This window comes from Chlorocebus sabaeus, chromosome 6 (assembly GCF_047675955.1).
Source record: "Chlorocebus sabaeus isolate Y175 chromosome 6, mChlSab1.0.hap1, whole genome shotgun sequence".
Lineage (NCBI taxonomy): Eukaryota > Metazoa > Chordata > Mammalia > Primates > Cercopithecidae > Chlorocebus > Chlorocebus sabaeus.
The window spans coordinates 23843782-23857707 of NC_132909.1; the positions used below are offsets into that span (position 1 = coordinate 23843782).

Consider the following 13926-nt stretch of genomic DNA (forward strand, 5'->3'; position numbering starts at 1 on the left):
GCTCAATTCCTGGGCCCCGACCCCAGCCCCAGCCTCTCCCGCCTGCCCTGCTCATCCTCCCCCGGCCCCTCCCCCGCTGCCTTCCTACAAGTCACGGGGCTGGTTTGCTTTGGCAGCCTCCGCCCGGCCGCAGTGACCTCTGGAGCCAGAAAGTCCTAGCACTAGATATGGGGGGATGGGGGGCTTGGCCCGGAAAACACAGCGCTAAGGGCAGAGGCCCAGGCCAAGTGGCCGGAAGCGTCCGCAGGCAGATAACACACTGTCCCGCCAGCAGCCAGGCGCGGTCGACGTCAGACCCAGGGCCAGGTAAACACCAGACGCGCAGGGTCACTGCCAGACACCTGCCCGTGCTCAACCACACGCCGGACACAGTCAACCTCGGCTGCTTGCTCCAGCTAGGCCTCCCGCACAACCGGCCCCACCGGCTTACCCACACGTGCCCGCTGTGCCCAGCCAAACCCATCTCCACTGCACCCATTTCCTCCACTCAGCCCAGGGCCCCTCACTGGGACACGCTGGTTTAGCCTGGCTTCCTCTGCTTTTCCATCCATACCTGTCTCTCCTTCCCTCTCCTTCTCCCCAGTGCCCACCTCTCCAGAGACCCACACTGCTGGGCACACCGCACACCCCATGCCACCCCTGCACCCCAGCATCAGCCTCCATTCTCTTCCCTCCACGGCACCTCCTCGCTTCCTGGCTCCGTTCTACTCTCCCTCACCCCTCATGGTCCCCGCTGAGCGAATGGCTCCCCCAACGCCGACACAGATCAGACATTAGTGTCTTCACCTGTGGGCCCTCGGGTAGAGTCCCTGGAAAGCGGGCTCTAGGATTCGGGGACGGGGATGGGGGGAAGGTGACGGGGCTCACAATCGAAAACTATGCATCAAGTCCAAGAGTCTTTATTTCATGAACAAAACTACTTCTGTAAAGAGAGACGAGGCTGAAAGGGCCCCTTTCTAGGTGGCCACAGTTCAAGGCTGGTGAGAGAGGGCGAGGTTGGGCCGGGGCAGGAGTGCATTACAGGGAGGGGGGACCCCAGGTCCAGCCGGAGGAAGCGGGAGAGGAAATGATGCCGGGGAAGGGGAGTCGGAGTGGGTCCCAGAACCCCCTGCCCCAGACTGCTCCAGCCCATCATCGCGATCCCTGCCGCCGGGCAGGGAGGAGGCGGGGAGGGGCTGGCACCAGAAGTGCATGTCTGAAGCGGCCAATGTGTGCAAATCAGCAAGGAGGAGGGGTGCGGGGCCGCTGCCCCCACCTCACCGCCCCCCTCCCCAAACAGGCAGCAGAAGCAGGGTGGGGGCAGCGGCAGTATTGCTTTACCCATCATGCATGGCGGTGCGCGGCCGGCGGGGCAGGAGCTGGAGGAGGCCAAGGCGGGGGTGCGAGCCAATCCCCCTGCCCCTCCCACCCCAGCGGCTCCGTCAGCAGGACTCAGGCTTTCCGGGGCCCAGGAGTGGCCACCCCCACACTGGGCGCAGGCGGTGCCTGGAGAGTCCCCATTAGGGCTGGCTCTTCCTTGAGGCAGGGCCCAGGGCCTGAAGGGGAACAAGAGACGGGGAATTAGGGACTGGGGGACTTCGGCCCCTCCCAATCCCCTTCTCCTCTGCCCGCCCATCCGCCTTACCGGGGCTATTCGGCCACCTGGACGCCCGTGCAGTTCTCTTTGCTTTCGGAGGTGATGGCCAGGTATTCCGAGCTGTGGGGGAAAGGCCAGGTATACAGTGACCCCATTATCGGACCGACCCAACCCCCAGGGGATGGGGGAAGGTAGCGGGCTCCACCCCAAGTACACAGGGCTCCTTAGTTAGAGGAGGGGGCTACAAGTGGACTCCTCAGGGTCTTTGAGGAATCTGGCTGGGAGCCTGGGCTCCTGGGTTTGAGGGAGGAAGGGACTGGGTCTGACACCCCTATCCCATGTCTGACAGGGAGTGCTCCCCTCTGGGTGGTACTGAGAGATGGCGTCCTGGGCCGCTCCACTGCCTCCTCCCCGCCTGGCTCCGGGTGTTCCTCTCTGGCAAGTGCGAAGCTGCCCTGTGTGCCCTCACTCCTCGCAGCCACCCCACTCACGCGTTCTCTTGTGCAGCAGTCTCCGTGGCGGCAGCGATCTTCTTGTAGCAGTAAACCATCTCTGCCACCAGCCATATGGTCAACACGACGATGAGCACATACATCATGATCTCAGACACGATGGATGCCATGTCTCTGTTGGCTGCAGGGGCCAGGCAGGGTTACGGGGGTAGCCCAGACTGCATGACAGCCTGAGTGTGCTGTGAGCTTGCTGTGTGAGCTTGGGCAAGTGGCTCGACCTCCCTGGGCCTGGTGTATGCACTGATTATTAATGCCCAGCCTTGGGTGGGCCTGGTGGGGGTCACCCTCAACCTGCCTCCCTGTGTAACTCGAGGGCACATCTATGTCATTCCAGAGGCCCTCAGCACAGTGCCTAAAAGCCGTAGCTCTGCAACCAGAAGGCTCAGGTTCAAAGGCTGGCTCTGCCACTGGCCAGCTGTGTGACCTTGGGCAAGTGACTCAGTGTCTCTGGGCCTCAGTTTCTTCCATTGTAGAATTAATACTTCCTTCATCAGAGTGCCGTGAGAATTAAATATGCTTTAAAATCCTTAGAATAGTGCTTGATCTAGAAATAGCATTCAATGAAGGTTCACTTTTATGAATGTTATTATTACTATAACTGGGGCAGTAAAGCCTAATGGTTAACAGCCTGGGCTCTGGGGCCAGACTGCCAGGGTTCAAATCCCGGCTCTGCCTCTTACTAGCTGTGTGATCTCAGGCAAAGGACTGCACCTCTCTGAGCCTCTGTAAAATGGAGGTGGGAATACCCAGACCCTCTCACAGGGTTGCTGGGAGAGGAAATGAGTTAACATCCGTAACATGCTTGGATGAGCACATAGTCAGCACTGCTGAAGTGCTGGCTATTTTCCGGAAACCCTACATTCTCTCTACAGCACTGGCCCTGCCAATTGCCAGCTTCTCCTTGAGCCTAAATTTAAACTGTAAAGGGAACGCGTTCAGCCAGGGGACCAGAGTCAAAAGCCACTCTGGTGTCCTCGGCTGGATTTCCTAGGTGTCCATCCCACATCTCTGGCCCCCTCCTGGATGGCTGAGATCCCATTTTCCCTGCTGTCCTCAAATGGCCTCCCTCTGCTGTGAGTGGGGCACTTTCTGTGGCTCCACCCTGTGCAGATGGCACCAGTGCTTTCTGGGCCAGAGTGAGGGAGGGAGCGGGGCTGGATGCTCCCCCTGCCTGCCCTGCCCCAGCTTCCCTGTGGGAGGAGCTGGGACAGGGTTTCCTTCTCATTCCTTCCTTCCTTCCTTCATTCATTCATTCTTTTCAACAGACTTCTTTATTTTTATAAGAGACAGGGTCTTGCTCTATTGCCCAGGCTGGAGCGCAGTGATGCTGTCATAGCTCACTGCAGCCTGGAACTCCTAAGCTCAAGCAATCTCCTGCCTCAGCCTCCTGAGCAGTGGGGACTACAAGTGTGCACCACCAGGCTCCGTGAATTTTTTCCTTTTTTTTTTTTTTTTTGGTAGAGATGAGGTCTCGCTGTGTTGTTCAGGCTGGTCTTGAACTCCTGGCCTCAAGAAATTTTCCCACCAAAGTGCTGGGATGACAGGCATGAGCCACTGCACCCGGCCTCCACAGACATTATTAGTGTGTCTCATGTAGTGGGCACCTGCTGTCAGTCAAGCTCTGTGCTAAATTCTTTATCCAACCATCTCCTTGATGCCTCGGAAAACCTCAAGGACGAGCGCATCCTGGCTGCCCACAGGGGCTGGCCTCAGGAACCACTCTGAGCTGGATGCACACCGGATAAAGCCCCATCATCGGAATTCATGCCCCCGCTCCTGGAACTCAGTGCCCAAATGGGTTTAGGTAACATGGCATCTCACAGGCAGCCCGCAGATCTGAAGGCCAGCCGCGACACTGCAGGCCGGATTTCTCACCCGCCTCAGACGCTGCTGCGCCTCAAGGCATTTTCCACTCATGTTGTGTGGATCCAAAATAGGATTACTGTCCCCATGGGTCCCCATCTGCCTGCTCCTACCACCGGTGGGCAGCCCCCAGCAGCTTCCCAGCATCTTCTCCACCTCTTCCAGGTCAGTGAAGTTCTCACCACCATGACCCGTCGCCTCCTCCTACGGAAACGACATGGCTCGTTCCTCAGGGGTCATTACCAGGAGGCAATAGAGGTTGATGGGCAATACTGAAACTGTAGCGAGATGGTGGATAAAAATAATAAAAAGGTCAGTGTGGTGGCTCACATGTGTCATCCCAGCATTTTGGGAGGCCAAGGTGGGTGAATCAGTGGAGGCCAGGAGTTCAAGACCAGCCTGGTCTACATAGCGAAACCCCATCTGTACTAAAAATAAAAAAGAATTAGCCAGGCGTGGTGGCATGCACCCGTAATCCCAGCTACTTCGGAGGCTGAGGCAGGAGAATCACTTGAACCCGGGAGGTAAAGGCTGCAATGAGCCAAGATCGTGCCACAGCACTCCAGCCTAGGCGACAGAGTGAGACTCTGACTCAAAATAATAATAATAATAATAATAATAATAATAATAATAAGCCGGGCATAATAATAATAATAATAGGCCGGGCACAGTGGCTCACACCTGTAATCACAGCACTTTGGGAGGCTGAGGTGGGTGATCACCTGAGGTCAGGAGTTCGAGATCAGCCTGGCCAACATGGTAAAACCCGTCTCTACTACAAGTACAAAAATTAGCTGGGCATGGTGGAGTGCACCTGTAATCCCAGGAGGGGATTAGGAGGCTGAGGCAGGAGAATCACTTGAGCCCGGGAGGTGCAGTGAGCCGAGATTGTGCCACTGCACTCCAGCCTGCCTGGGTGACAGAGCGAGACTCCATCACAAAAATAATAATAATAAGGAATGGCAAGCAGTGCTAACAAATACAGTAATATTGTGGTATTGTGGGTAATGAAAAATACAGTAGCACAGTGAGTCATGTTAAAAATACTGTAGTATCGGGGTGATAATGAATATAGTATAGTATAGAATGGAATATTTTTAAATGCTACAATAGGATTGATTTTTAAAATACTATAGCATAGCATGGTGGATAATAAAAATACCCACCATGGTGGGGAATGTTAAAAATACTCTAGCATGATGGATTATAATAAAAATACTGCAGGCCAGGTGTGGAGGCTCACTCCTGTAATCCCAGCACTTAACGGCGCCTAAGGAGGGAAGATTGTTTGAGGCCAGGAGTTTAAGACCATCCTGGGCAACGTAGCAAGATCCAGTCTCTATAAAAAAAAGACATATATATATATATATATATATATATATATATAAAAAACTGGGCATAGTGACTCACACCTGTTGTCCCAGCTACTTGGGAGGCTCAAGCAGGAGGATCGCTGGATTTGGGGAGTTTGAGGCTGCAGTGGGCTATGATTATGCCACAGTATCCCAGCCTGGGCAACAGAGCGAGACTTGGTCTCTCTTTAACAAAAAACAAAAAACTGCTGTGTTTGGCAATATTATGATAGTATAATATATTGTGTAATATAAAATATACTATAGTGGATAATATAAAATACTATAATACAGTGGGTAATGTTTAAAAGGCAATACTACATATGGTGGGTAAAAAACACTAGAACTGGGTGGATAGTGCAGAAAACAAACTCTGCAGGGCCAACATAAGGAACTGCATACAATGGTAAATGCTGGTAAAAATACGGGCTCTGGGATGTAGTGTGATAACAGTGGACAATCCTAAAAAAGAGAGGCTCAGGCCGGGTGCAGTGGCTTATGCCTGTAATCCCAGCACTTTGGGAGGCCAGGGCAGGTGGATCATCACCTAAGGTCAGGAGTTCGAGACCAGCCTGGCCAATGTGGGGAAACCCCATATCTACTAAAAATACAAAAATTAGCTGGGCGTGGTGGCGCATGCCTGTAATCCCAGCTACTCAGGAGGCCGAAGCAAGAGAATCACTTGAACCCGGGAGGTGGAGGTTGCAGTGAGCCGAGATCACACCATTGCACTCCAGCCTGGGCACCAAGAGCAAAACTCTGTATCAAAAAATAAAAATGTAAATTAAAAAAAAAAAAGAGAGGCTCTACTGGGTCATGGTGTACAGAGGACACAACACCCTGGCCAATTGCTAAACAACAAGATGGAAAGCACCTAGGTGGCTGAACAGTGCCCTGGGGCCTCCCACCCTCTCCCATCTCACCTCCACAGATTTGCAAGAGCAATAACAGGTTTTGTAAAGCCCCAGTACTGGGGGCGTCTTTGTCACAGCAACTCCGCGGGCGGGGCTCCATCGTCCACGTCTGCGGCTGACCCCCACCGCCCAGCAGCATGACGAACACCAGAGTGGCTCAGACATGCCTGCTGAATTGCATTTGGCTACACCACTTTGACAATAAACGTAAAAATGCTAATTATAAAAAGAAACCCACAGGCTCTGGCTGATCACAGAGTACAGTGAATCATGCCAAGAACAGAAACACAGTCACCCAAGCTTCTCTGGGTTCAAGTCCAGCTCCCAATCACATGACTTTGGCCACATAACTTTCCCTCCCTGAGCTGTGGTTTTCTCATCTGTAAAATGGGGATAGGAAGAGCCCCTACCCCGAGGGCAGGGAGAGGATTCACTAAGGAACTCCTTGTAAGGCACTGAGGCCGGCATCCATCTCACGGAAAAGACGGGCAGTGCATATTGCCCGTGAGGATGTGTGTGCCGTGGCCCCGAGAGACCTTCTTGCCACGGCCTGTAGCTGGTTCAAACCTGGGCTATCTCCCCGACTCTAAGCCAGTGGCCACAGGGCCCTGGACAATTGCAATTGATGCTGAGCAGAAGATGGTTCAGAGAAGGGGTGGACCTCCCTCAAACAAGGGGTCCAGGGTGGCTGAGGCAAAATGATGAGACATCCGAAAGCGCTGTAGATCCTTGCTGCTCAGAGGGTGGGCCCCACACCTGTGGCCCCACACTGCCTCACCTGAGAGTTTAAAAAGGAGCCCTGGGCCCGCCTCAGAGGTGTTGAGTGAGACTCTGCAGGCCAGCGCGGCTCCCCTGTGGCAGGAGTGCAGAGGGGTGTACGGAACCCTGCTCTAGGTGGCACGCTCTCTTGTCTCATCACGACAGAGGGCAGCAGGCCTGAGTTACTCAAACAGTAAGAACCGCCACCCTCACCACCACGTGCAAGGCTCTGCTGGAAGCCGGGCATGTGCCTGCAGTTGCTCAATCCTCATGACGCCTGTGATGGAATAATGGCTCAAACTACACCCTGAGAAACACATCAGATTATTATCCTGGGCGAGCCCAGGACAACCCTTTGGCTCAGAGACAGAAGGCACCTGCCAGAGATCATGCAGCACAGGTGACAGAGCTGGGTTCTGTACCCGGAGCATCTGTGGGGGAGATGCATGCTTTGACCTCTCCATGGGCTGGAGGGAAACAGAGGCCAGAGCTGGAGTGGGCGGGAGAGGCTGCTCCCCTCTTCCCCCAGCCCGCTGCTGTGGGCGGATGGCTGGCCAGGCACAGAGCCAGCCTGTCCTGTCTGCTACCTGCCATCTGTCCCTCCATCTGGCTCACCAGTGGGTGATGGCAAAGGGGCAGGCAGCGCCCAACTCACCTTTGTCCACTACCTCAATGTGGATCTTCTTGACAACGCTGGTGTTGTGCTCATAGTTTTCGAAGAAGAGCAGGCGGTAGACGTGGCACTCATAGTCGCCCGAGTGGTTGTAGGTGACGTTGGTGATGAAGATAGACAGATCCTGCAGGTCCTTGGTGCCCCGGCTGCCATTCCACACCACGCGGCCCTCGAAGCGCTCGTCCTCCTCCAGCTGCAACACCTCATTCTCATAGCGCAGGATCTAGGGGTAGCCAGGGAGGGGGAGGTGTCGCTGCCTGGGCCTCTCTTCCCTCACCTGACCCTGATTCTCTCCCCTGCCGTGACACCCACAGACACAGATGGTACATAGATGGGCTCAGATGCCTTGACCTCAGGCAGAGAGGGCACAGGGGTGGGGGGCGGGGGCTAGGATCATGCCTGGAGTCATCCAGACCCCGCTTTTGCCTCCAGCCGAGATGCACCTGTGCACACACACGTTCCTCAGTCATCCTCTCAAGCCCCATCTGGCCTGTAGGCCATCATTCTCTGCAGTTCTTTCCCAGCCACCAGACACACTCCTCCAGCAGGGACAGGGCAGTCTGATCCCCGCAGCTGGAGACCCCAATTCTCCAGCACGTCATCGAAGTTTATGGTTCCCTCTCCCATATGTAATGCAAAATACACACGTATTTCAAAGGAGGTTAAAAAAAAAAGAAAAAAGTTCTGTCTTCCCTCTGTAATGACTATCTGAGACATTGTTTGCTGGTGCCAAATAAGTCCATTGACATTTATTTCGTGCCAACCATGTGCCAGGTGTGTCAATGCATTCGGTCCTCACGCAAACCTATGGGCTAGAGACCACTGCCACCCCATCTCGAGGAGGAAACTGACTTTCAGAGAGGCTCACTGATTTGGCCAAGGTCACCAGCTGGCCACTGGCAGAGCCAGAATCTGAATCCAGGTCAGCAATCACAGCATATTATTAAAACAAACAAACAACCCCCCTCCCTGAGATCCAGCCCCACTGCCTCCCACAGGCGGATTTCCGCCATCCCACACCCGTGCCCGGCACCCACACACCTTGACAAACTCCTCAGTGCCCTTCTGGCGGAAGGTCCACTCGGTGAAGGTCTCAGCGGTGGTCTCGCTGCGGCGCTTGCAGGAGATGCAAAGAATTTTGAAGGTCATCCCATACACGGCCTCGGTCTCCGAGTCCACCTCCACGCAGCCCCCCCAGGCTGAGGACACTGTGGGGACAGCAGGCTCAGGTCAGGCAGAGGCACCCATTGCCCTAAGCAATGCCAGACCCCTCACAAACCATCTGTTCCCCCCTCAATGATGACCAGCAGACGGGACTGGATGCCAGGCTAAGCCCTGTCACTCACTGTGTGACCTCAGCAAGTCATTCGTGTCTCTGGGTCTCAGTTTCCTTCTCTCTTGTTGAAAGAAACGGTCCTCTGCTTCCAGCATTGGCTGGGCCCATTTTCATACATAAAGTAGGGCCTTGTACATGGGAGGCCCCATAGGGACTGTCAACGTTGCCAGTAACTCAGACTTTTTGCTACCCGAGAGCCCCTTCTCAGAAAGTCCCTTGCTGGAGGAACCCAAGCACCTAGGTGGTAGAATGACACTTCCAGCTAAGTTAGAAGTTCAAGGTGGCAGTCGTTTTCACCATTAAATTGCAAAACCAGCTAGCTCCAGGAGAAACGGGTTGGGAGAAAAGAAGGGCGGGGGGTGGGGGATTCTGGGGAGGTGGGCACTGGAACTGGGGCTGATCCACACTCAGCCCCTCTTCCCAGCCCCACAAGCCCCTGTGTGAGCCATCCCCTCCCCAGCCTCTCCTGCTTCCATCATCCCCTCTTCCCCAGGGCCCTCGCCTCTAGATCTCTTCCCACCCCAACCCCATCCACTACTCAAAGCTTTCCTGAGCTCTCTCCTGCCCCAGGGCCTTTGCACCCCATGGAATTCCAGTCTTAGAATTCCTTCACTCTCTTACCTGGCACCTCCTTCCTGCCTCCTAGCACTCTGTAGCTAACGCTGTGTCTCTTCTGCTGCAGCCCTGTGCTGTCCTTGTCTCCTGATCCTCAGGACTTCTCATCCATCCGCCCCTGCTGCGGTCCCTTTCAGACTCCCTGAGGGCCTCTGTCTCAGTCCCTCCCATCTTTGTCCCTCTCAGGGGTCTCTCTGAAGGTCCCTCCACTTTGTGTCCACTCTCTGGGCTCAGAAGGAGACCTCTCCTAATCCCTTTCCACCTTTCCACGTCTATCCCTTTTAAAACTCCATGCCAGATTCTCTCCCGGTGTTCACGGGCACCCCCATCTCCCTCTCTCTTCTCTCCATCTCCTTCTGCCTCTCTCAAGTTTCCCTTTCTCCATCGCGCTCAGTCTCTTAACTCTCTTTCTTTTTCTTTCTCTCTCTCTGTCTCCAATACCCCTCTCTCTGTCTCCGTCTCCCCCTTGACCCCCACGTCCCCAGCCTCCCAGCGGACCACTCAGGTGCGCTCTGAGTCCTTCTCTGTCTCTCGCCCCCTTCCTCCCGTCTCCATCTCTCCCTGTCCCTCCGTCTTTCCTGTCCCAGTCTCCGGGCGCCGCCTTCCCCCCACCCCCCTCCCGCGGCTGTGGGTGTCACATTGCAGCCTGCGGGGCTACGGGAGCAGCTGACTCCGCGTTTTCTCGCCCCCGGCTGGGCGCCTGCAGCCGCGAGGCTGTGCCAGCCCGGCCCCCGCCCGCTGGAGCCCACCCGCACCTCCACCGCCCTCCCCAAACCCGGCTCCCGCGCGCACAACTTCTGAAGCTGACTTGGCGGGGCCCGGGGTTGGGCCGGGGGCGGCCCTCGCGCGACTGCCCCGAGTCCCGAGCGCCACTCCCGCCGCCCCACCAAGCGACCCCGCGGTGCCCCTGGCCGCGCGCGCCCCCTGTGCACTCACCCAGTGCCGCGCCGACCACTAAGGCCAGCAGCCTCCCCATGGCTGCGCGGCGCGTGCTGCGCCCCCCTCCCGGGCCGCCGGTATTAATAGCGGGGCGAGAGGCGGCGGGACCCGGCGGCGGTTAGAATGTCCCCGGGAGCGCGCGGGCGCAGCAGCTGCGGCTCTGGGACCGGCGAGGGGGGAAGAGGGGGGGCGCGGCCCCCCCGCTCCGGTTACCGCCGGGGGCCCAGCCCCGGGGCCCGGCGTCCGGGCATCCCCGCCGCGCGGGCGGCGGCCGCTGCTCGGGCTGCTGCGCTGGCGCGCACAGCCGGGCACATCCGCTAGGTGCACCGACCCAGGTCCCGCTTCGGCTCGGGCGCGCTCGGGCGCGGACCGCGGTCTCCTGCGCACTGCAGCGACGGCGGCGGCGGCCTAGGGAGGAGGGAGGAGAGGGAGGGGGCGGGATGAATCACCGCGGGGGGAGGGCGCGGTCGCCCAGCCTTTGCCGCAGCGGCCCGGGAAGCGGCCGCTGCACGGGCCTCTCCGGGTGGCGCAGGGACAGCGACTTCTGGGAACGCGGCGGATGGTCCGGGTGTCTCCGACTCCGCTGGGGCTCTGAGGACCACACCCCCACCTTCCCAGGGAGTCTGGAAAGGTCACCCCCAGAATCACAAGAGGACTTGGAGCGCAGTTCGGGAGCCGGGTTTCCGATTTCAAATCATGGAGGTCATCCTCAGGAGTTCAAGGAAGCGAACCTCCGAGTGATCTCCCCTCAGAGCCCTGATATCCAGGCCTGGGGGTCACTGTGCAGGGACCCCCAAATAGGCATTAGAGGAAGGTGGGGGCCGTCAAGCTAAGACTACAGCTACAATCCAGACCTCACCCAAGCAGGCGGGGCACCCTGGGCAGAAGCAGCCCCGGGGATCTGGAGGTGCTGTTTCAGGAGGATGACCCCTTCAATCCTCTGCACTCCTTTATGTCCCTGATGTCACCTTCTACCCCTCTTTCCTCCCACTCCACTCTGGCTGTTCAGGCCCTCCTGCTGTTCCCAACACAGGGAACCCATTCCTGCCTCGGGACCTTGGCCCCTGCCCTCCCCTCTACCCTTTGGCCCCTGCCCTCCCCTCTACCCCTGCTCTCCTTGCTGCCCTGCCACTCTCCCTCCGCCTCCATGGCTCCAATGTCACCTTCTTTAGGTCTTGTGTCGCTTCAGGGCAAACTGCCTCCTCCGCTCCTAACTTGACCTCCTTTACTCTTGTTGAGTGTTTTTCATAGCAGCCTCACTACCTGACATTATGTTTTTGTTTTTTTGTTTTTGTTTTTTTTCTTAGGGTCTGGCTCTGTCGCCCAGGATGAAGTACAGTGGCGTGATCTCGGCTCACTGCAACCTCTGCCTCCTGGGTTCAAGAGATTCTCCTGTCACAACCTCCGGAGCAGCTGGGAGTACAGGCGCGAACCATCATGCCTGGCTACTTTTTTTATTTTTTAGTAGAGACAGGGTTTCACCATGTTGGTCAGGCTCGTCTGGAACGCCTGCCCTCGGGTGATCCGTCCGCATCAGCCTCCCAAATGCTGGGATTACAGGTATGAGCCACGCGTCGCCTTCCCAGCACTTTGGGAGGCCAAGGGCGGGAGACGGGGAAGATCACCTGAGAGCAGGAGTTCGGGACCAGCCTGACCAATATGGTGAAACCCCATCTCTACTAAAAATACCAAAAAATTAGCCGGGAGTGGTGGTGGGCACCTGTAATCCCTGGACAACAAGAGCGAAACTCCCTCTCAAAAAAAAAAAAAAAAAGGCCAGGCGCGGTAGCTCAGGCGTGTAATGACAGCATGCTAGGAGGCTGAGGTGGGCGGATCATGAGGTCAAGAGATCGAGACCATCCTGGCCAACATGGTGAAACCCCATCTCTACTAAAAATACAAAAATTAGCCCGGCGTGGTGGCGTGTGCCTGTAATCCCAGCTACTTGGGAAGCTGAGGCAGGAGAATCGCTTGAACCCAGGAGGTGGAGGTTGCAGTGAGCCGAGATCACGCCACTGCCCTCCAGCCTGGCAACAGAGTGAGACTCTGTCTAAAAAATAAAAAATAAAAATAAATTTTAAAAAATCCCCCAGGTGAGGACACTGTCTTGTGTACCACCATGTCTCTTGCACCTTGAACTGTTCCTGGCACATTGCAGGTACTCAATCAGTATTTGTCAAATAAATGAAAGTCAATGTTCACTAAGCCCTTGGGATTTGCTGAACCCACTTCTACTGCCCCAAATCTTCAGTGAGTTCTATTATCCCCATTTTACAGATGAAGAAACTGAGGATGGGAGGGCCGCTCCCTTGCCCACAGTCATGTAGCTGGCCTAGGATGGATGTGGAATCCTGCCCCAGCAGTGGTAAGTGGCCTATCCTACCAGTAGGTTCTGCCAAATGAAGAAAATAGAGGTGGGAGTTCTGGTCTGTCAGGACCAGGGTGGGAGTGAGACTCTCAGCTGAAGGGTCACTACCTAGGTCCTAGCCTCCAATTCTGGGTAGGGTAAGGTCTCAGAATCCCCCTGGCCCAGCCCTGCCAGACAAGAGGAGCTAGGGTGTGGGGCAGGACTATGGCAGAGGGGCAGGGAGCCAGGGACACCCGACACCTCTGTGGTCTAGACTTTTATGCCAGCACCTCCTGAGCTGTGAAATTCCCCTGCAGAGAATAACCCTCTTGCTGTTCCGGGCCCTTCCACTGGTGGGGGATGGTAGGTGAAGGCACAGTGAGGACAGGCCTCAGCACTGGACAGGAGGCACCTCACAGCCCTATAAGCTATGTTCAGTGAGCACCTACTATGTATGGGCTTGGTGCTGTTCTAAGCATTCTAAGCACTTTACTAACATGAGCTCATTTAATTCTTCCTATAGGTGATATTATTATACCCATGTTACAGATATAGAAGACTGAGGCTCAGCATGGGTACCTTGCCATGATCACACAGCTAGAGGGTAAGAGGGGCTGGCTCTGCCTCCTATGCCACTCCTGATCCACTCTCTAATCCCTCCTCCAGTCCCCTGCCCCAAGCCATCAGTTAGGATGATTCTTATAGCCAGAGGTGTGACATGCCAAAGATGTCTCTTTACCCCATACACTCACTCTGGAACCAGGACAAGGTTTCAGTGAGGTGGACCTGGGTTCTATCTGGACCAGGGACTTTGCCTCCAAGCTCATTTCCTCATCTGTAAAACAGGGATCCAAACAACTGTCAGCCTGAATGGGCTGTGGTGGGGTCCTGAGGGGGTTAGGACCTTGCATCTAAATGGGGAGACCCCAGAAGTCAGGCCTGGAGTCTGCCTCCCTGCTGGGTAGCCTCAGGCATGTACATCTTTGTCTCCACCTCATGGAGTCACTGTGAGAATAAAATGAACATCAGATCTTGGCACA

At 56.0% G+C, this 13926-nt stretch overlaps 1 protein-coding gene and 1 long non-coding RNA gene across 4 annotated transcripts; one reads left to right on the forward strand and one right to left on the reverse strand.

The window, feature by feature from the left end:
* Window positions 1–883: 883 nt before the first annotated feature.
* Window positions 884–10928, reverse strand: SCN1B (sodium voltage-gated channel beta subunit 1). Its single transcript, XM_007996296.3, has 6 exons — window positions 10537–10928; window positions 8691–8857; window positions 7632–7872; window positions 2068–2209; window positions 1625–1696; window positions 884–1535 (listed from the first exon to the last, which is right to left on the reverse strand). The coding sequence occupies exons 1-5, from the start codon at window positions 10574–10576 to the stop codon at window positions 1630–1632; spliced, it is 657 nt and encodes a 218-aa protein (XP_007994487.1). The 5' UTR covers window positions 10577–10928; the 3' UTR covers window positions 884–1535; window positions 1625–1629.
* Window positions 10929–11057: 129 nt separating this feature from the next.
* LOC119621736 (uncharacterized) lies at window positions 11058–13921 on the forward strand. Of its 3 annotated transcripts, XR_012093196.1 has the most exons (5): window positions 11058–11446; window positions 11847–12099; window positions 12633–12697; window positions 12817–12904; window positions 13410–13921. It is a non-coding gene; the product is annotated as an uncharacterized lncRNA (long non-coding RNA). The 3 variants fall into 3 exon arrangements; XR_012093195.1 differs by having other exon boundaries at window positions 11847–12697; XR_005238285.2 differs by lacking the exon at window positions 12633–12697.
* Window positions 13922–13926: the final 5 nt, after the last annotated feature.